At 40.7% G+C, this 22,704-nt stretch overlaps 1 protein-coding gene across 1 annotated transcript in view; it reads left to right on the top strand.

The window, feature by feature from the left end:
* chchd6a (coiled-coil-helix-coiled-coil-helix domain containing 6a) overlaps positions 1-22,704 on the top strand; it is a 67,011-nt gene that overhangs the window by 4,315 nt on the left and 39,992 nt on the right. The window contains exon 5 of the mRNA XM_070839944.1: positions 21,733-21,816. Within this exon, the coding sequence (XP_070696045.1) occupies positions 21,733-21,816 (84 nt within the window). The remainder of the gene's footprint in view (positions 1-21,732; positions 21,817-22,704) is intronic.

Genomic DNA, 22,704 nt, shown 5'->3' with positions numbered 1-22,704 from the left:
CTGCTTGAAAACATATAAAGCACCTCATGACCCTTAGTAAAAGTAGTATTGACTCAATTTGAATATAATTCAATTTCACCAGCAGTTCCAAAATTAAAATTGAATATAAAAAAGTTCATCTCTTCAAAAGAAAAAGAAAAGCTTATTTTTCCATTACCTAAGTTAATCAATTTAATGCAGCCCTAACAAAAAAGCGCATAAACATTAATAGAAAAAAGAAAGAAACTGTGTGTCTGTAACGCAATAATACACGTAGAGCAGAACAGCACAGTGCACACCGTGGCAGGCTCCTTACCAGCCCCTTACAACATGTCAGAGAATTAGCTTATGAGGCAAAATCTCCATACGATTAAGTCATTAATAATAATGTTTGCGATCATATACTGATAGAGTTCTGTGTAGTTTCACCTGAAACTTTAAAACTAACAGCTTAAATGACTACCGAGGAATCAAAACACGCATTAGTGCTGCACAGCTTTTGCAGGAATCTGCTGTTCCACTACACGTGCGTCTTGTGTATGTCTCATTACTTAACGTCTCGCAGGTACAACAGGTAAACACTAACAATAATACATAGCGAAGGCAAATTTATCCAAAATTAACACAGCCCAAATGATTATTTCTATTTCTACATGACTGAAAGAATATTGAACATTAAACAAACACAAATTCTGAGCAGGTTCACCAAAATAAAACACTTGACTGTCTGTGTTTATAGATTTCTACCTGCAGAGAACCTTCCGTGCTGTGTTTGTCACTTAGATGTGTCGTCCTTTAATTGAAACAGTGGATGATATGAAAAATCCCGTCCCCACTGTAACATCCACTAGCGACCTGTTGGCGGAGCTGTTGTAGTATGTGTATCATGTGTATGTGTCATTCTGGCACTTGTGACTGGAGACTTCATGTTTTCCATGCAGTGAGTTCAGTGATGAAGCTGTGTAAAAACGGATTAATTTGAGTGTCTCCCAGTCGTATGGAGATAAGTTTGTATTGGGGCAATCGTGATTTTGACCGGTGAGGTTTTCTCTGCTTTAATCACATGTTGGAGCATTTCGCGCAGACACAAATTGGGTCTTGGAATTGCATTTGTAATTTCCATGGTGATACTCCCTCTGCCTCCTCCTCCTTCTTGTCCTCCTCCTTGCACCAATTACATCCCTGTTCTCTTTCTATCTCCCCCTCTCTACACAATTTTCTCTCTTCCTCTCTTCCTCGCTCTCTATCTGTCGTGTCGCCCACCCCCACCCTCTATCTCCCTCTGTCTTTCTCTCTTTTCTATCCCAGCCCATCACTCTCGCCTTCCTGCCCCGGAGACAGTATTATCAGTGCAGTGCAAGCGGTAAATTGCACCCCGAGAGTTTCCTGGAGCTAGAGATAGGAGGGGTGAGGGGTTGGAGGTTTAGTCGTGGGAAGGGGAGAGCTTGTTTTACACACCAGCCGGCACCTGCTTCACGTGACTCTTTCTCCCTCCTCCCCTCCTCTTCCACCTGCTCCCCCCCTGTGTTGAGACATGCTGTAGTGCCTGTCTTATCTGCACTCCAACACACTCCCACCACTAATAGCAAGCCGCTGGAGGGAAATCGTGAGCAGAATGACCAGTCGAGCAGGAGCGGACCTCATGATGCTGAGGGCTCCTTGTAATTACAGTTTCCTGTGCTATGAATACATATATGCACATACGCATGAAGTGTGGGCAGATTTGTGCACAAATTCTTAACTCGAATTTCATTTTTTTTCGCTATTGTGGAATTGCAGAGCGTGATCACCCATCATCTACACTTCTTTGTCCTATGCAACCCCTGCAGAATCACTAAGGAAGTAAAACTGTGGAGAATTTGATGTTTTACAGCTCAGTCACAATAACAGAACCAGAGTTATGACCAGTGTATTCAGTACATTTCATTGAACTCTCCGAGCTGAGACCCACGTTTTATCTAGAGGCCTTAGCTAAAAAATAAGCCTGTGCTAAAAAAATAACACCCTTTGGGCTGGAGAAGCTTTTAGGAAGCCCTTTCTACGTCCTCTTTGCCTCAAAGGACAGTCTGTGTTGCCCCTGTAGTGTTGTTTGGTTTAGTGGTCTCAGATTAAAGTCCATGAAAAGACCAAAGTGTGTTGTGGAGTGTTGTGTTGGGCTCTCATCACCTCCAGCTTCTTACTGTTCCAGCTGTTTGGTTTCAATTCATTTTTAAAACTCATTTCACCCCAAAATTAGAAGTAGAACAAGGTATCGTCACTCTGTAGCCCTGATTGATGTTTGTTACACAGACACTCTCATCTGTGTTTCCATGTAGTGACGCTTTAGCTTAAAATTCAAATAAACATAAAATGAAGAGGGAACAAGTAGTTGTGCATTTTCTAGCCCTGATTTATTGATAATGCTTATATATCAGAAAGCAGGATTTCTGTTTTGTTTTAAGATAGTATTGGCATATTAACCAACTGTTACCCTCTTTGTCATTAAAATATTGCCCCATCTTAAAGGGATATTCCAGCAATGTGGTGTTGCCCTTCAGTGGTCGTTTGATAAAAATCAAACCAACAGAAGCCAAGATATTTAGACGTTCTCTCCCTAGTATTGATCAAGCTCCAAAAACCACATGTTGTTGCTGAGATGCCCGGCCCTATTATTTCCATGATGTTTTCAGCCCATTATTACCATGGAACAGAAATTAAAACCTAATGTTACCAAGATAATCTCATTATTGTGTATTGTTATCTGCTGCTTTTATGAGCTGTAATGTAAAATGCTATTAAAGCGCCAGCTGACCGTTATCAAACAGCCAAGGAGGGGAAATGCTGTCAGTTGATGACTTAAAGTAGACTGAGTGGTCGGTAAAAGAATGTAACCTTTCCTATACAGGAGCCACCATGGCCATAAGTGAAAAGTACTGGATATTGGTAAAGGCTACATAATAGTGTAACAGTACACAAGTAGCAAAGAGTCATCAAGTCTGCAAACTGATTTTAGTTAATATCAGTTACAAAGCTAACATTGGCGAACATAAGTTACCGTACTGTTCACACCAGACCAAATAAGGCTGGAGCAACAAAAACTGAATTGAACAAAGGGGATTTTATTGCTAATGAATTCAGCATCCCATTTAAAAAGAAGAATCTGTCATTTGTTATTTCTAAAGTTACATGGACTTGCTTTAAAGCAGCTTTCATGATTTTTGCTCCCTTGGTGATAAAATCCACAAAAAGCGGGGCTTCTTGTAATTTGAGCTAATTTGGTGCATTAAAATGACACCACAAACATTAAGCACATGAACTATTGACATTAATTACAAACACACCATATTTATTTATAATTGTTCCAAAGTGCATATCATAAATAAGGTTTATTATAACTTTAAAATGACTGCCAATTCCTACATAGTGTCAAAGGACATTATAAAGTCCTATAACGTATTGCAGCCACGTACATGTACTTTCAATCTGTATTACCAGGAATTCAAATGGAGTTTTATTTTATAATAGAGCCCCCAAATTAGAGCACGCTTAGAGTGATGCAGTATTGCCTGGAGAAAAAAGGATGAGGAAGACTGAACATATGAGAAGATGAGAAGAACGAGGTGACAGCTGATTAAGCATTTACTGAGTAATTGGGGAGCAAGTAGGATGTGGGGATGAAAAAGAAGTGACTGAACATTTTGTGAAGAGGTTAGGATGAAGAATTGAAGGGGAGCCGAGAATGAATGGGAGTGAAAGAGATGATGACATGCATTTCCTGTAGAATTGAGCTGAAGAGGAGGGAATGAAGCAGAGTGTGAAAAAGAAGTCTTCACAAGTGATTAAACATTTCCTGGAGGATTGTGAGGAGGTGGAAGAGTGGAGCAACAATGTCCTAAACATACTGAAGTTGACTTTTGTCCTGGAAAAACTTACTGAACTATCTGATTTAGAACTACTGCAGGAAAAAAAGGAGTGCTAATGAGAAAGAGAGCGGACACAACAGGTGACTAAGGATGCAGAGGTATGATAAAGGGGGGAGTAGTGGGAGTGGGAAGAGCGAGTTTACAGTATAGAAGTGTGGGTAATTACGATGTACCTTGTTTCTGTGTGCTGCTCACCCTACAGTGACTCGCTACAGGGTTTAGAACAAAGGTGTGAGGAGAAGGGAGAGAGGTGACTAAGTGCACCCCTGTCCTGTGTGCGTGGGCGCAGCACTGAGTCACAAGTCAGAGAGAGCCAGACAATGATGTCCGGCATCTGCTATTTAGTTGTGTCTTTATTTTCACTGCCTTTCATTCCTTCACTCATTTCCTCCTGTCTTTTGTCCTCCTCCCAGTGAGCTGCCTGATCCTGCTATTCCTCTTCCTCTTTCTTCATCTTTCAGCTGACGCCCTCACCCACTGTGCTGCGCTCTCTGAATAGTTTTTGTTAATAGCAAATCTTCCGCAGATTAATTTCAGAATGAGAGAGGGGAACGGGAGAATGGAAAGAAAGGAAGTCGAACTAAAGGGCTAAAAGGGATTTTCTCTTTATATGATATATTAATGGCCTTTTGGTGCCTGTTGAAAGCATAAAAAGGTTATAAGTCACATTAGCATACGGTAAATTTCTCTCTCTCTCCCTCTGTTCTTGCAGAACAATTAGGAAGCCTATTTTATTAGCTGCCCTTTAACTTCCTCTGATGGAGCTTCAGTTAATGCAGAATGCCATCCATGCTTTCGTCATTCTTTGAACGCGGCTGCAAAGCACAGGTGAATCTGTTGCATCTTGCAAGGACACAATGTGACGGAAAAATGTAAGCTGATAAAATACCATGTGTACATAATAGCATTTTTCACATTCTTCTAATAGCATAGTTTTATTTGACAATGAATGAAACTTTTAATGAGGAATTTGGTGCACTCTTCTGTGGACTGTTCACTGGCAAGTTGCTAAACTTGCCGTTTCATGCTAAGCGGGTTATAGTGTACATTTGGTTTTCGGAGCCTTCTTGTTCTAAACAGCTGCCTGCTGCTGCTGGAAACGAAGCCACGGCAGCAGTGAGAGGGAACTGAAACAGCTGGGTTGCAGGCTGGAGGTGAGCTTCAGATTTTGGTGATAATTCTCTGTAGGTTCATTGCTACAACTGACCCCTTTCATGGTGGTGCATTGTTGTAACATTGTCATTGATATCTTATTGATATTATGGCTGCTTTATAAGGTGTAATATTCAGCCTGGCCCGCCCCTCTTGGTCACACTCATTTTACACATATAAAACCTCCATTGATTTAAAAAAATTATCATAAAGAGTCAAAGAATAATAATTGGCCGTGTTTGCAGTTTTATATTGGTGGTCTGTGGGTGAAATGCTTTTTGGGCCACAGGGGATTTTTCTAATGACAATACTGGGCACAAGGACAAATTGGCAGCAAGGCTTAGTGGTGACACCAAATCGAGCTCACTGGGGACTAAAATTCAGGATATCTCAGCCTCTGCTGTCACAATTTCAACTATTGCTTTTTATATATTACATATTATACAAAATGAACTTTTTAATGTCTTTTCAACATAAAAATCGGTCCCAGGTGTGTCTAGAGACCCTCAGAATATGAGAAAAGACCAAGTCTCTATTTTTCCTGCTGCATTTCCAGTAAATTTGTGAAAACTCTCCACTCAGATTCCTTCAGCCCTTCAGGAGGCTGACGACCCCGCCCACTGAAAATCTGAATCTACCTTGCTGTCAACCTTTGCTGTGTGGCTAACAGAGATGCGGTGTTAGAAGAAAAGGACGAATTGTGCTGTTGTTTGCTGCAACACACAGCAATCTTCATGTCCTCCCACCATTTGTGGAAGTGAAGACCCAGAGAATTTGTATTATTTTGGATGACCTTGTGACTGGGACTGGCTCCAGCCCCCCCATGAATGAATGGATGGATGGGCTGTAAATGGTATGAGCTCAGGGATGGATCAATACCATCTGTCCATGACCCGACTTCAGACGTAATAGTTGTAAGTTTTACCTGTTTTCTTTTTTTTTCACGTTGCTCAGCTAATGTCGCTCCCCATCAGAGACGATTGATGCTGAGGTAGGTGGGCGGTGCCTGCTCGGGCCTGAGGAAGCTGACCAATCAGAGCAGATGGGGCTTTTACTGGGGGGGAGGGCCTCAAACAGACAGGAGCTAAAACAAAGCGTACAGAAAGAGGCTGAAAAGAGCAGTATGCAGTATGCACAGCATCAGCCAACTAATGAGTCTTTTGAACATTACAAGATATACACATATTCAACCAGGGCCCCAAAGTAGGAACCTGAAAATCTGTTTCTTTAAAGTCCTTCAACTTTATGCAAGAGCAATGCTAGGAATGGAATATCGTTTGCAAATGACGTACACAAGGGACACTCTTAGCAATAAACATATTTGAGGTGCACATGTAGGATTTTTTTTGTCAGTGTTGACTCTTGAACGGTTGGTTAAGTTTTCCCTTTTAAATGTTGTGGGTACGACAGATTACAAGATGTCACATCCAGCTAAACGCCAGTGGTTAAACTTTTGGGGATGAATTTTTCAGGTGCTGAATTTCACCTGCACCAACAATTACCAGTTGTGTTCTATGATGTTGAACCTCCACAAGTTGCGCAATTTCACAGGCTTACAAGCAAGCCGTACTCTCCCAGGTGCTGAAATGAGAGTTGTCATGTAAGCGAAAGGGGGGGGTCGTAGGAGGTGAGAGGCAACACTATAATCGCTTAGAGACTGTATGGAGCTAAAGTTAAAGGTGAAGTGTTGATTTGCAGGGACAAAGGTTTCAGTTCAAATCACTAGTTACCGCATATGTCCATGTTTACTCAGTGACACATCTGTTGATGATGCTGGATTAACCAGTTCCCCCAAAGGACACTAGATGGCAACAAAAGCCTATTTTATGTTTCACTGATTTTTATAACGGTGGAAGCGTCACTCTTTATTTCTCTTTCATTCTATCTGTTGCTTTGTCTCTCTACTCATCATGCATAGATATGATAGGGTAAATTTCAACAGTGAAAATCTCATTGGAAAGCCAGTCACACATGTCATTGCACAGGCTCCCCTTGTTAATCTAATCTATCTAATCCCTCCTCATACTATGACCTTTCATCTCTCCTGTTATTCTTGTTGCTACAGAATTTGCTGTATAGTGGCACCATGACGGGGAACATTTTGCTGCAATGTTCAAATCATTTAAGTCTTGAAGTTTGAGATTCACATGCTAAGAGCTGATGATAGATAGATAGATAGATAGACTTTATTGTCTGCCCCAGACGGTGACAGAAATTCTCCTTTGACAAGGCTCCAACAATAAAATACAACACATATCACACACACATATGACAAGTGAAATGTTAAAAGCAAACAGCAGCCAATACATGCCAAATATATGTACTGTTCAGTAAGCCTTGTCCGGAGTCGCTCCGACACAGTAGCGCCCCCCTCGTCCCACCTGCTTTTATAGGATTTAAGAATATCACAGTATTGTTCCACAGGAAGTCATTAGCTTCATACAGAATTATATCAGTGTGTTTTCTTTCAGAGCTGCAGTCTCTACCTGTGACATACTGCTTGGATTTCTGATGCTCCATCACTATTGTCCATATATGGTGAAAGACTCACAAGATGTCTACACTGGAGACCTGACATGAGCAGCATATTAGCAGAACAGCAGCAGCAGCAGCTTCAGTGCGCAGGCTGTGTCTACACAGCATGAGTTCAGGCACAGTATTGAGTGTAGGTCACCTGCGTTTTGTCAGCGCTCATAGCCCGTGTAAAACGCGTGTAGTGCCTGAAATTGTTTCTGTGACACGCCGTTATCCAGTCCAGTCCATGAGAACCATGTTAAGATAAAAGACTCAAACAGAGTTAGTCCCTAACTATTGCAATCAATCATAATAACAGGATGCACTGCACACTCACGGTTCATGTCAGTAACTTGTGCTAAATCCCATAAGGCCTTTACATTGTTTTAAGTGGTGCCTAAAACATCAGTCTTTAAAGGTACTATTTATAGGCAGGGTTTCCCCCAGCAAACTGGTTAATGGAGGTAGCAAGACCGTCCCCCCAGCTGATCACAGCATTGGATGATTGTAGTCCAGCTGGTCATTATGAACCTTAAGTACCTGATTGGGCTTTTTCCCTCTACACTTCCCAGCTTGTAACAACTCAGGTTTTGCTTTTTTTCTGGACATTCACCTTCGGTGCCGTATCAGACAGATCCTGGCACATCTTGTCAGTGAATATAGTTACTGGAAGACTGTTAAAACAATCTCCTTACACATTGAATACATGGCCCTTGCTGTGTGATGTAGTATCACTGCTTGTTTTCCCTGAAACTGTACGTCTAATATTTCACTGTTGGTGAACATTGACTGACCAGTTTCGTCGACAAACTGCTGTGTGTTCGTCAGTGAACTACAGAAATTCCAATGTTTGATAAAGGGGTGCTCCAAAGTTAGTGAACTCATAGAGGACAACAAAAAATGGTCAAAGCTGCAGAAACCAAGATATCTTGACTTTTCTGTCCAACATTTCACATAATGCAGCTCAACAGCATCTTCCATTACACCCTCCGTGCCTGGTTAATGCCCTCACATTTTGAATTCCACAACCCTCAGCAGGCTTTTTTTCAAGTTTCAATCCCAAAGTAACCCTGATGACATCATCAGGTTATTTCATTATTAACAGATTTTCACATCTTCACTCTACATGTTGACATAACCTAATAATATCATTGTTAAAAATCTGTTAAAGCACTGTACACCGTCTGTGTTTGTCTAGACTTTTTTTGTGTGTGTTTTGATGTGATTGTCACTGAGGTCCTACATATCAAAAGCACGAGCACAGAATGCACATCACGTCTCAGGAACACTCCCGTTAACAATACACTCTCTGCTCTACAATGAACACCATTGGGCTAAACGTTATGCAAAATCCTAGTGTTTCATCCCCAGATGGTACTCTGAGGCGGCAGCACTACTCCAGAGCAAGATAGTGCAGGGATCCCTCTTGTCTGTCTATTTGTTTCCCAAGTAGCCCTGCTGGAATGAGCCAGATGTTGGCTCTGATTGGACAAACTTGCCTCTCTTGTTTGTACCTAAACCCATGTAATCAGCTGGAGCATTTCTGCTGATGGAGAGACAGTGTTGTCTCTGTCTTACACACTCAGGAAATTCATTCAGACTTACGGTTACGGATGTGAGAGAAACAGCTGTGGTCATGCACACACACACACATAGTAGGGACACAGACTGAGGCAGATGGGGACATGGTTCATTATAGCAGTACATATGAGCTGGTGAGTAGCTTGATGTTTTATCATGTACTCGTCTGACTGCTTATTTAGTGAGACATATGGTAACGCAGGGCTATTATGCCGTTTAGATGAGTGAAAAACTGGTTAAATGAGTTGCTTTACTTTGCTTAGCGCACAGGTTTTGCCTTGAATTTCAATGGGCTTATATCCTTCAAGCAATCTAGAGGTTATTACTGTATGAATGTAAAGCACATATATGATTTAATTTTGTGCAAATGTATTTCTTTACATAGACATAAAAACTCACACACCGTTTATCACCGAGCCTTCCCACGGTTTGAGATGAAAAATTGAGGAGGAATAAAGAATGAGATCTGTAAAGGGGAAGGAAATAAGAGTGAGGGGGGATGTTATGAAAAAGAGGGGTGAAAAGGAAAGGAGAGTACAAAAATGAGGGAGATGGAAGAGAAGGAGCGTTGGGAAATGAGGGCGCAGAGGAGATGGGGAGATGGCAAGAGTGGCATTGACGGAAATGGAAGGAAAGAGGTGAGGGAAGGAGTTGGTGAGGTACAGATAAGCCCGCAGTTGTATCAGTAATTGTAATCTGCAGGAAGTGACATGGTTCTGCATGTAAAGCTATTAGGCTGACTGTGTGCTGAAAAGCCAGCTTCCCTCACTGTGCTGTCAGATAGGAAGGACGAGCTGAGTTAGGTAGACAGACAGAAAGTCCAGTCCACTAAATCTTTGCAACAAAAAAAAACCGGAGAGAACGGACATAAGAGTAAAAGGCTTTTATCTCCATCTATGAGAGGTGAAGAGGTAAGGACGGCATACTGTAGCTCACTGAAGCAGTTAAAGGGTAATACTGTGTCGTCATGCTTTAACTGTAATAAGGAACTGGATAACAATAGTGCGAATGCTGCTTCAGCAATGCTTCAGTTTGGAAAAGTGAAAGGTGTGACGGTGTACCCCGCTGGACTGACAGCCACATTATAGGAAGGCAAAATCAATGCAAGACTTCCTGGCTAACTTGAACTGCATTGCCCATGTCCAAACACCTTGATCTGCTCCCTCTAGTCTCTAACTTTCACTAACACTAATGATTGTCTGACCGTCCATCGCAATTCTCCCCCAAACTAACTTCAGCTATGATAGACAAAAAAAGACAGAATGCAGAGAGGAAGATTTGCAGCTGGAAAAGTTGGGGGAAAAATAACACATTTCCATTGAGATCAAAGACCTGTTCATCACAGGGTCTCAGCATCTGTCTGCTGGGAGAAAAAAGCACTGTTGTTACAAATAAGGTAGCATCTTATTTTGGGAGTGAACATCATTATGAATCATAAGCCAGTAAAGATATCAAATCCGGTCAAATTATGTTAAATTGCATTATATTAATCTGCGGATGAATGACTGTTTTTCAGAGAAGACATTTTGACATGTCACAGCAGGAAAGGACAGGTGTAAATAATCAAATTATTGATGGCTGAATTCAAGCTATCTGCTCTGGTTTCCAGGTGCTGGTGTTTTGCATGCTGGCTCTCTATCACAGTACCATGGCTTACTGGGACACTTGAATAGAATAGAGCCCTCATTTATATGATAAGCAATACATTTGACTGTTTTTTAATAGTGTCTCTCAAACCTGGCGGTGGAGGCCCACTGCCCTGCATGTTTTAGATGTTTCTTTGCTCCACCACACCTGAGTCGTAGGAGTGGGTCATTATCAGGCTTCTGCAGAGCTGCTTTTTGATCTGATCGGCATATCTTATTTCGGTCAGACACAAAATGTGTTTTGAGTGCAGTGACTGTTTCACAATTCAGTCAGTTGTAGACTTGGATTAGCACGTCAAATTAACCACTTACAATCTTCATTGGGACAAGTTAAATAATTCTTGCAGCTCCCGGTGATGTTAAAGACACGAGACCCTCATACGCTGTGAAAAATGCAACAGCTTGGCAAATTTACCAAGCATATGTAATGATGCATACAAGCCACAAGCTGATTTGGAGGCAATATGTATTTTGGGACTTGATCCTATGCAGTCACAATATCAAGGGATTGCGCCAACGTCATTGAGACCTTAGCAGATCCCATGTCTCTCGCTAAACCTGCAAATTGTTAAGTATCGAAGAGACTGCTTTGTTCTTAGTAGGATATAATAAAAAATAAAAAAAAAGCATCAACCCCACAGAACTACGTCAGATCACATTTCAAAATTACACAGAAAGTACTGTGTAATAAATGAAAACATTAAAGAGTGAAAGGTGTAAAACTATAGATGGAGGAGAAGAGGAAGAGCATAAAAGAGAAGGGGGAGGAGAAGAGCCAGTGGCCTATATTGTCCTACTCCTTCCTCTGGGTAGCTGCCTGGCTGTAATTATCAGTCAGATTATTATTGAGTGCTAATTTATTGCCTCGCTGGGAGCTATGTGTTAAATAAACGCAGCGGAGTAAATAAAGAGAGGGGGAAACAGACTGCTGCTGCTATCAGATGGCAACACAGCGCACACGCTGCCCACAGGGGGAAGAGTGAGATGCGTGAGTGTATATTTATACGTGTCTGTCTCAGGCATACATGCAATCCCAAACACAAGTGTTCCATGACCATGTGTTGTGTTGATGATCCATCGGACTGTTAACACTGGTGTGCTGCCCTCAGATGCTCCCTTCATGTGTTCCTTCTGTACTGGATCAGGGAGTTGGCCCTCCACAGCGGATATCGCTGTGACGTCTACCCGGCAGACACACTGACTAACAGCTCAGCCAGCCGCCATCTGTTGTCCCCATAGCGAAGCCTCAAAACCTGCAGTATTGTGTTGAAGAGCAGCTCTGTAACACTGTAAAAAAATATGTTCTACTTAAACTGAGTTTGAGTACTTTACTACAACCCCCCCCCCCTTTTTTTATTTAACAAAGTCAGATAAAATTCTCAAATGTTCTATCATTCAAGCAATACCCATCCCTATGTATGGCTGCCTGTGTTACTCACAAAAAGTTAGGGATATTCGACTTTCAGGTGAAATATATGGAAAATGCAAAAAGTGAATGCTACAGTGATATTATATCATGAAAGTAGGGCATTTAAGTAGAAGCATGCAATGGTAATTTTATTCATCTTAAACAATTTATTAAAAGAAAATCTAACAACAGTGGTAGGTATACCACAACAAAACATTTTCACTGTCTCAGTAAATTGGGATGTGGCCAAAGGACGTCCACTCCTCTCCTTTCTGTGACTCTTCCAGTCTCTGTATCACTGTTCCAACCTCCTAATGACACTCTGTGACCCTCTAAGCTCAGTGAACACCTCCGTCTGAGGACTTCCTGTTTGAAGCCTCCAGTGTTGAGGTGCTGCTGATCAACTGTTAGGTGTCGTCTTGGTCTCATGATGTCAGAATGTGAACAGCAGGATGAGGAGGACTGTTTAAATACCAATTCTAACTGAAGCAGGAAATGTATTGGTGGATTCATGGATCAAACCTGTTGTGAATATTGCTGTTAAGCTTCTTGTTAGAGAACAGCAACTTGTGCAGAAAGTACTGAAACACTGAACAGTTGGACATGTGCATTCAAAGGTTTAGAGAAGGTCACATTAAGTTCACCTGGAAAGGTTAGAATGCATTTTAGGTTCATCCTGAAATTTCACCTGAAAGCCGAATATCCCTAACTTTTAGTGAGGAGTGTATATTTGATGTATATTTATATTTTAAATGTAAAAAGGAAATATTGATATCCCTGACATCGCCACACTGAGTGCACACTGAGGACGAATTAAGAACAGTGTCAGTCCTCTCAGCCGCCTCTATCCTCCCCCCTCTGTCGATGCATTTACCACTGGAAGGGGGAGGTGGGCTGCTTTGTCTCAGCCAGCAGCCAAGTTTACAAGAATTTTAAGATATGTGACAAACTAAGCTAAACAGTTTACAGTCAACTTGTGTTTCAGCTTTTCAGTGACAGTTTGCTGTTAGCCTAGCGACTGGGCTACGCTTGTGTAAAACATAGTGGCAAGATGGGACTGTGGACAGAGCAGATCGAGATATTGCTTTTCTACATGTTTATGCTTGTTGAAGAGTTGTATGGATTACCCGTGAAAGTTTTACTCGTAAAAGTTTTACTCGTGAAAAGTTTATTATAACAGTATATAACAGTAACAAGTTGTCGTCAACTGGAGTAAAATGTTACCTTTCACCTCAGCTGGTTCACTGAGTGTCTCCACTGTGGCCTGCCGTCTGCTCCGAAACGTAAAGTACCAATAAAAAGAACTGATTTATAAAAATAGTAATGTTGGAGCTAGCAATACTACGGTCTTAAATAATTTAGCCCTGGGACCTGTTTAATATTGTGTTTTTGTTCCATCGGTATACACACTAGAACTTAAATAAATAAAATAGGCTAAATAAAATAGTGTTAAAATCAACATTTTTTGAAATTTAAATAAGGACAAAAAAAAAAAAACACCTGGAAGCTATGAAACTGTTTTCGCCGCTCGGTATGCAGTTTTCATCCAAATGAATGGACACACTGCAGATGGGTATCCAGTTGTTGTATTGTATCCATGGTTCGACTAAACCACTTGGATTTACTGCTAATTAATTTGTTGGACGTGTCCTGTCATCCCATGTCATGAGTGCTACACAGACCAATTGGGGAAAAGGTTTATTCATCTGGTTCGACAGGGGGTTATGCTGCATTCAACTATGATCAAAAGGCTCTATCCTCTTTGGTGGCGTGACCAGTAAAGAGATCACAAAGAAATGGTTTGATATGAACGTCAGTGGAGACTTTAACTCCCCTCCCTGATGACTGTAGAAACAGAGAAAACAAATGACATGACCTACCAGAACATGATGGGGGGGACATCGGCAAATTTGTTTAGCTTTTTGATTTCTACAAGTGTAACATATCTATTTTCCCATAATCCTGTGGTCAACTTGTCATCTCACCACTAATTGAACCGCACACCGTTGGAAGCACACCGACAGCAACATCTCACTCTGATCACTTGCTCCGCGCAGATACAACTGGCAGTGAGACACGTAGACAGGCAGCTGCCGCCAACTGGCAAAGATGAAACAAGGAATGGCCAAAGCGCCATAGAAACGGCGAGACACTTCTCTCACTTCATTTTAATAACATGTCTCAAAACAGTGAGTGAGTCATCAGTATGTTTCAAAAATTGTGATTTGGAAACATTTCCTGATGTTCTTCATGATGTGCTTATGATCTGGTTTCCAGATTAAAGCCAAGGTCTTTCCTGTTTTGACTTTATTGTCTGAATTCACTAAATTAATGCAATACACGTTTTTATTTGATGGATTTTTCCCTTTAATGAAGGGAGAGTCGGGTTTGTTTGAACCACTGAGTACACTTGAGTGAAATAATGTAGGAGCTCCCTCTCTACCGCTGAAGGAATTAGGAGGAGTTTTTAGCCACTCGAGCTAACATCTCAGAAATAATAAAGCACAACCTCAACAGGGTGTCAGCTCTGACTCCATTGCCTGTTAGTTGGTGATTTTGGTTGTCTGCCTGCCTCAAACCCCTTTGGTCGAGTTGGTGTGCATGTTAAACCTCAGGCTAATGGCACTGCTACTGGAGCTTTCAGATTGTTAGTCGTGTTGTCACTTATTTCTAAAGAAAAACCGAAAGTAACTGTAGTTAACAAGGAACCTCTCTGCTAGATTTTTGTTTTGCTGTGCGCCATTTCCACAGCACAGGCTCCCAACTCATGTTCCTGCTGTGATTTTGTTTTGTCTCACTTAACTGTTAAACCTGTCTCTCTCGTTTTCAGCTTGTCTTTCCCTCACTTACTATTGCTTGCTTTCTGTGCCTCACACATTTACACTTTTTTCCCCCCTCTGTCTGTAGCTTCTAAATGGATGCTCCACACCTCCTAGCTGTATACTGAATTGATTCATATGCAGAAGGCGCCTGGAGCAGGAAGAATGTACGATAATACATTTGTAAGCTAATCTCCTGTTTAGCTCATGGCTAGCAGCTGCTGTATTCAATTATGCACCTTCTTAATAACTGAAGTTATTTTTGTTTACATGTGTTATGTATTAGGTATCCCTCTTGTGCTTTCATTCTTTCTTTATCTTTTTTTCCTCTCAACCAGCTGAGTTTTATCTCACATAGTTTTCATTTTACTAATTAAGGATATTTTTAGAACAATTCTAATAAAGTGTCAGAGGAGAGTGAATTTGATAAGCGTTATAAAAACCAAACAAAAGTAAACAATGCGAGACCCTCCTGAAGCACGAGGAGCCGGCAGCCGGTAGTGCAAAGCATGGATGTGAGATCTGAGTTAAAAGTTAAAATTCTGAAATAGGTTGTCTATTGTGATCTTAATGGTGCTTAAAAGCTACATTTATTAATTTTCTGTACAGAATATCACCCCTCACCCAAGTGCAGACTAAAATGGAACACCTTTTTTGCGATAACACAGCTATTTTTAATGTATGTCTAAAAGCGCAGTGCTTAATATCCCTGTAATTTTACACTACTTTGTGACTGAGCATCCCATCAAATTGAATTTCTTTTGTGTACAGGCTCACTTGACCAAGAAGCTGATGGTGACTGATACAATGCAGACGTAAAAAAAAAGGCACCACAAAATGAACAAATGGACAGCTTTAGTGCTCAGTTTAGGTGTTAGATTGAGATAGGGGATAATCCTGAGAGGACTATGGTGTGTTTGTGAGGCTTGTTCATCATTCTTGAGGCTTAGGGATAGAAACTATTTCTCTGCCTAACACTAACAAAACTAATGCCACTGCTGTTCTGTCAGTAGATGAAAAGGACAAAGACTTCATGGTCGAACTGACTTTTTCTTCCTTAGCTTTCTTGCAACAGTCTTTTTTTTTTGACCGTATGCTCATGACTGCATGGTCAGATCAGAAACTGAACATCTTCTCAATGCTTCTTTTTGTACCCATCTAACAAGAATGTGTTCGTCACACCAAGTTTCGAATGAGGTTTCTTCAAAAGCACTGAATGCTTGCTGAGATTTGTACCCAATTGTACTTCATCATGTAGTTAATCATGTAGTTTATATTTACCGATTTATATCATGATGTATTTTAGACGGATTTTTTTTGCCTTTTCATGTGTTTGGAACATGGATGTCTCCAGCACATTTAAAGGCAATCCATCAGACATTTTGTCAAGGTATTTCATGAAAAGCCAAAAATACCAACCTACTGGTGGCATTAGAAGTAAATCAGGGGCTGGCTACGTCATTAGGAATCATCCTCTGGTACATGACAATCCAACTAATAGTTGTTGAGATATTTTAGTGAGGACCAAAGTGGTAGAGTGACTGATGTACAGGGCAACCGAACAACAGACCGCCACCGCCATCCCGAAAGCCATGCTGCTAGCTAAGAAGGGTTTTTCTATAAAACAATCATTCACAAAACATTCACACCTGTTTCATTTGACAGATCAACAGTGTGAAAAATGACGTTGCGTTGTAACTTTTTTTTTTTACCGGATGAGACCCTGCATTTATCTTGTCATGTTGGTCTGAACATGGTTTATGGCAGGAAAACAGAATTACAAATGACACGCATTATTAGAGGCAAAAAAGACTAAAAATGATGACTGATGACCAACACATATAGACAATGCCAGGTATCCGTACAGAGAGACAGACTAACATGAACATGTAAGCCTCAGCCATCCTCTGTGTGTGTGTGTATAATGTGTGTGTAGTGGTGTGTGTAAAGTCACGCCTGGCTGACTGTTATCTACCATAGACTCGCAGGTCCCTGGAGGGACACCAGAGGAGTCATCTGATTCACTTGCAGTTTCTTTATGCCTGCAAATTAAAACAGGACCAACACAGAGAGACACAGATAGGAGGGAGAGCTGTGTTTTCTTACATTTAAATCCATTCTGTTTCTCCTTAATCCCCGCCAAACAGATTCTCGTTTAACATATAAAATTAACACATGAGCAACTTCAGTCCCTCTTTTCACCTGCATTAACATGCAGCAGCAGCTGCAGCTTTTCGCGACAGTGGAAGTATCTCTCCCATCAGAAGCCATCTCGCTCTTTGTCTCTCCTCAGCTAAGGTCTGTTTGTGGAACACAGACGATCGGTTCTGATTTGATCTGGCGTTCAGCAGCCTTGATAATTATGATGAATCTTCCTACATCTGTGTGTGTGCGTGTGAGTGTGTAGACTCTCTTCACCTTTTTGCACTGAAGCTGCTATTCAATGCCACAGTGCTCTTAGTCAGGCCGAGGACAAAAGTGCTTTCAAAATATTGATTGGCATTAATTTGCTGCTGTACCAGATGTGTAAGATTTAGTACATTAAAGTAGTTCCAATAGTGTCTAACAGGCTGTCGATCTCAGAGATACTTATATTTATTATTTAAACTTTGTACATGTTGACTTTCCTAATGTGATGAGCGCACCCACCTGGTGTCATAATAATCAAATTCAAAAGTTTTGTAACTGCTGATACTTGTTAATGCCATGAAGTTAGGCACAATTTAACGAGATCTCAGTCTGAGGAGTCGTCTTCTAATGTGACAGTGCTGGAAAGCTAGCCTTTATTACTTTAGTTTACTGGCAAAGCAGTAAGAGGATCCTCGTCTATGCAGGTTAAACCCCGTTCTGTTTTGTAAGGCAAAACTGCTGCACTTTCATTCTTGATCTTATTCCAAATGAGCTCTTTCTGAGAGTCTATCAATGGTCGTGTTTAACCAGAAAATCTATTAACCTGTAGCCTTTACTGCATATTGACAGTGCAAAGCAAATGTGAAGTGTGAGTAAATGTGAAATGAAGCAAATGAAAGAAATGAATGCAGTAGTTTGTTTTGTTTATTGTTTGTGTCCATGTGTTTTAGAATAGGCCAAATTTGAATGCACTTTGGTGCTGGCAAATTGATATTTCACAGAAGTGGGTCTCCAGCTTACCACTTCACAGCCACAATTTTATATTTAAGACGTGTTTTTTAAGAGCAGGATTTCAGATATCAGAACTAGTTTGGAAGACTATCTTGGGTCTAGTATATGCAATTGACACAATTCTAATGTTGAAACTTGAAATCCCCAGGGCACATACACACATACACTAAGATTTATTTCAGTAAAGCTGAAGACATGTTATCCAACAGTTCAACTTTTGAAATGTAAAATATTTGCATATTCATAGATTCTGAATTTTTCAAGAGGGAGAAGTATAAGATGTCATTTTAAGAATTTCTAAAAAGGTAATTGAACTTCTTTATGAAAAAAAAAAAGGATTTTCCTGTCTCAAAACTTGTTTGCAGGGGATCTTTGACATTTTATGGAATACACAACTTGTCCAGCACACTTTATACTATTTCACATTCTATAACATTATCACATACATGTTTATTATTTGCTTTCCAGCTGCAACGCCAAAACAATGTGGAAAGTGCAATGAAACACATGACATTAGAAATGGTGAAACAGCTGAACTGTGCCAGGTTTATTCACTATGCCTCACCATTCTCATAAGGTCACCATTTAACCTACGTGACACTAGTGACACTGACACAGTGACGTTAACATATTTGTGTGTTTTACTGAAATATTTCTGGTTTGAGGGGCTTTCGCTCTACCGTGTACCCTATCTCTGTTTGCCCCGGGGCATTTATGCAATTTGAAGACATTTAGGGCTCAGCCCAGACCTCTGTTGGGGGGGGATTTCTTTTTCTTTCTCCTCTTTATACTCTTGCGCTGGTTGAAACTGGGATACAGTGATCTAGGACTTAATGGCTTCCTACCTACTTTCTACCCCCCCAACTCAGGGCGCCCTCGATTGGAACACACTCGTCTACGAGCTCGGCCTGCATTGTTATCACAACTACACACTTGTAGTTTCGTAATGGCATCTTGCACAAATGTGACGCTGTTGATTTGAGAAAATCTGTCTACATACAGACATTGGATTAATTTCACAGCTTGATAGCGGTCTAATTGCTGGGGTCATCAGACACAGGGTCATAGAGGTTGAAACCTGTAGATACACATTGTTTTCTTGTACTTCTCATTACAGAATTGCTTGTGATAGTAAAGGTATTTTGCAAGAGTTTTATCTGATCCATAATGTGATTAATTGTAATTAATTGCATTTATTACATTACATTTCTTTTTAACTGTAAATGAATTAATAATCATTAAATAGCTCTAACCCAAACACTCTGTCCTTCTCTACCTCTTCCTCTCTTTCTACTTTCTTCTTCCCAATCTCTTTAGTCTACAGACGAGATAGAAATGATGGTAAGCTTCATCATTACCCTCGAACTCCTGCTTTCCTCCAATCCACCCATCCTTTCCACTCTATTCTGCTCCATTCTAATTTCTAATAGAATGAATGGAAGAAAATGAAATGTCTCTTGATTGCAGTTTTTTGTCTAGACAAAAAGAAATACTTTGGTTTAATTCATTTGAAAGCAAAGTGAACCCAAAGCGCACCCCTTCCTGCTGCCTTCCTTCCTTTTCACATTGATTTGTCTCCAGCATGTAGAGTTTATTTAGTATAGCCGGTGTCCCGCTTTCATGCTCCCTTCTGCCTGTCCATCTAAATAACTCCCACCCATATCCCCCCATCAGTCCTTCTTATTCTTTCTTCAGTCACACCGACTTTTCAAACTGCATATTCTTAGCCCTGGGCTAACTTAGCACCTTTTCACACACACATTGTTAACCCAGGGTTAACATGAGCCCAATGCAATGTTGGAACACATGATTAATGTGACGTGACGTACATTCCACTGTTTAATTTAGCTTTGTTTCACACTTCCACCTTTTAGCCCCGTGTTTAGTCGATTCTCAGGGGACAACCCCCCAAATTCGGGGCTAAATCTGCTCCAGAGCAGGGCCAGCAAGCCCTCAGCTTAAGTCAGAGTTAGCCCACTTTAGAATGTGCCAGATCTTCCTCAAAGCCCCTCTCTATACTCTATACACATGCATACATATTTCCTTACTTTTCTTTGTCTCCCTCTGTCTATTTTATTTATTAATCCAATATTTGTAAATAATTAAACTGTGCAGAATTATTAAGTTGCAGAATATTGCATGTGGATACTGCAGCATTGCTTTAAATCAAACTTTAGACCAAGGACATTATTTTTAGCACTGAAACAGTATTTCATTCTAAGAGTAGGGACTATTTGTACTACTGGTTGGTAAGCTAACTGCTAAGACACTAGCCAGCCGCAAACATGGCAGCAGTAGTCAGTCAGAATAGCTTTTTGTTCGATTTTCCTTGCAGTGTCCAGATATAGTATTTTTCCAAGCAGCTGCATCGTACTTAACATACCGTTTTTTTTATACTGCCATGCATGTCTACAGTCTAACATTGTCTTATCTAAAGTAATCTTTAGACATTGATGACACTGAATTAAATCTGACGCACGTGTATATATGAGCCCGTTTGTCAGCATGCTTTCACACACCTGTGCATGTATGTTGTGATTAAGCATGTGTGTTTGCACTTTCAGTGCTTCATAACTACTTGGAAATAACACACGATCTGTAGGGAAATGGTGTGTGGCGTGTGTGTCGGCACAAACACAGTCAATGGTTGAATGGAGATTGATGGATAGATGGATGGGTGAACAGAGAGAAGCAGCTAAAAAGATCCTCAGAAAGTGTAAGGTGTAAGGTTTGTAGCTCGCTGCCCGCTGGCCTTCCTACTGGACTTGTGTGTGTGTGTGTGTTTGGTTGTCTTTGAGTCTCATCCAATGTATATATCGTCATCTCTGGGCCCTTAAAAACTCTGATTGATGAGATCTTTTACTTTGGACTTGGTGTATTACTCCTATTACTCCTAAACTATGAAGTTTAGTTACAGATGTGGTGAATATGTTGCATTTTATACAGCATTGATTTAATCAATTCAGTCTACCATTGATCTGTAATGCATGCATTCATTAGTCGTGTGTGTGCATGTACTGTATGTGTATTTATACACTCTATGTAGTGTGGCACAAATCCACTAGCTTTTCTCCTGATCCACACTGGCTTCATTCATTAATTCCTTAATGGATGTGTGCACTACTGTATGCCATGTTAATGTCAAGGTAATACAGATGGGAAGAAACTAATATAGTAAATGCTGCAGTAATATATGTATCAGCAAGTTCATTATATCATTTGATGTTTATTAAATATCACTCAGGCAGATCAGTCCCTTAACATTTGTATGCTATTTCATGCATGTGACTGAAGGTCAAAACCAGCTTGTTTTACTTTCCACGTCACCTTGGACAGAAACAAGTGTTAAGTAACACTGACGATGTTGTTGGAAAAATTCAAAATAGGAAGGCAGAATGTCTTGAATGAATGACCCCTTATGTGGTTTTTCGGCCCCCAGATTGTGAACCACTGTTGTATTGTGGCATTGTAATAGAATATTATCACTGAAATTTAAATCTATTTACTGCTAATGAACAACTACAAAAGTTAGCTCTACTATTTCACCGATCTCCTACCTTTTGTGTGTGTGTGTGTGTGCCCTCTTGCAGGCTCAGCAGCTACAGAAGAAAGATTCACAGCTGAAAGCCTTGGATGCGTTCTACAAGGAGCAGCTGTCACAACTGGAGGAGAGGGTACAACAGTTACACAGACACACACACACACACACACACACACAGATGCTTACAAAGATTTCATTAGAGGCTTTCACAGACTCCCAAAGTTGCACATACTTTACACACACAAAGCTATCGATGTATTCACACATACAGAGTGTCTACAGACTTACTGACATACTTAACCTGACAACACACACACACACACACACATACACACACACCCAAAACACGTGTTCTGCCTGGCTCATTAGCTGACTTGCTCAGATTTTGTTGATATGGTCATTTTCCTGTGTTTTTCGTGCTTTTAACGTGTCCAAACAAGCTACATTTCGTATTTTGTGTGTTTAATGTGTTTCTTGTGTGCAATTACTGCTTTGTTGTGCTGAAGCCTACAGACAGCAGCTAAAGTAAAAGTGAAATAATTTTTTCCTCATCCAAGACTAACCTCTCGTTGAACGTGGTGCTAAAAAACCCTTTGACTGGTTAGTGTCTCGCCTGGTGCCACCAATTATTAAATGATATTGATGTGGTGGTGGAATATACGATTGAAAGTCTGCACAGGGGCTTTTATTTTGGAACTGGCTGGATTCTCTTTGCCGTCTGTTTGTCTGACTTCCTGCCCACCTAGTCGATTGTAGTTACTGGGTACAGCGCACATTACATTTAAATATAGAAAAATGTCAAGTAAATTCCAGCTAGTTGCTACAGCTGAATGAGACAGCAAGTACAGTACACTGAAAAATCTGTAGGACAAGCACTGTACAAGGTGTGTCTGTAAATGTGATTCAAAGGGGGACATGGATTTTTGCCAGCCTGAGCATCTCCAGAGAGCCCTTAGAAGCCCTTTCTTTCCCCTTTCATCTGTCTGACATTTACCAGGCAGAAAAGGTATGGAAGCTGCTG

This window comes from Pempheris klunzingeri, chromosome 11 (assembly GCF_042242105.1).
Source record: "Pempheris klunzingeri isolate RE-2024b chromosome 11, fPemKlu1.hap1, whole genome shotgun sequence".
NCBI classification, from domain to species: domain Eukaryota; kingdom Metazoa; phylum Chordata; class Actinopteri; order Acropomatiformes; family Pempheridae; genus Pempheris; species Pempheris klunzingeri.
Note: the sequence above shows the minus strand (reverse complement) of the source record. Positions and strands in the feature narration are given on the sequence as shown.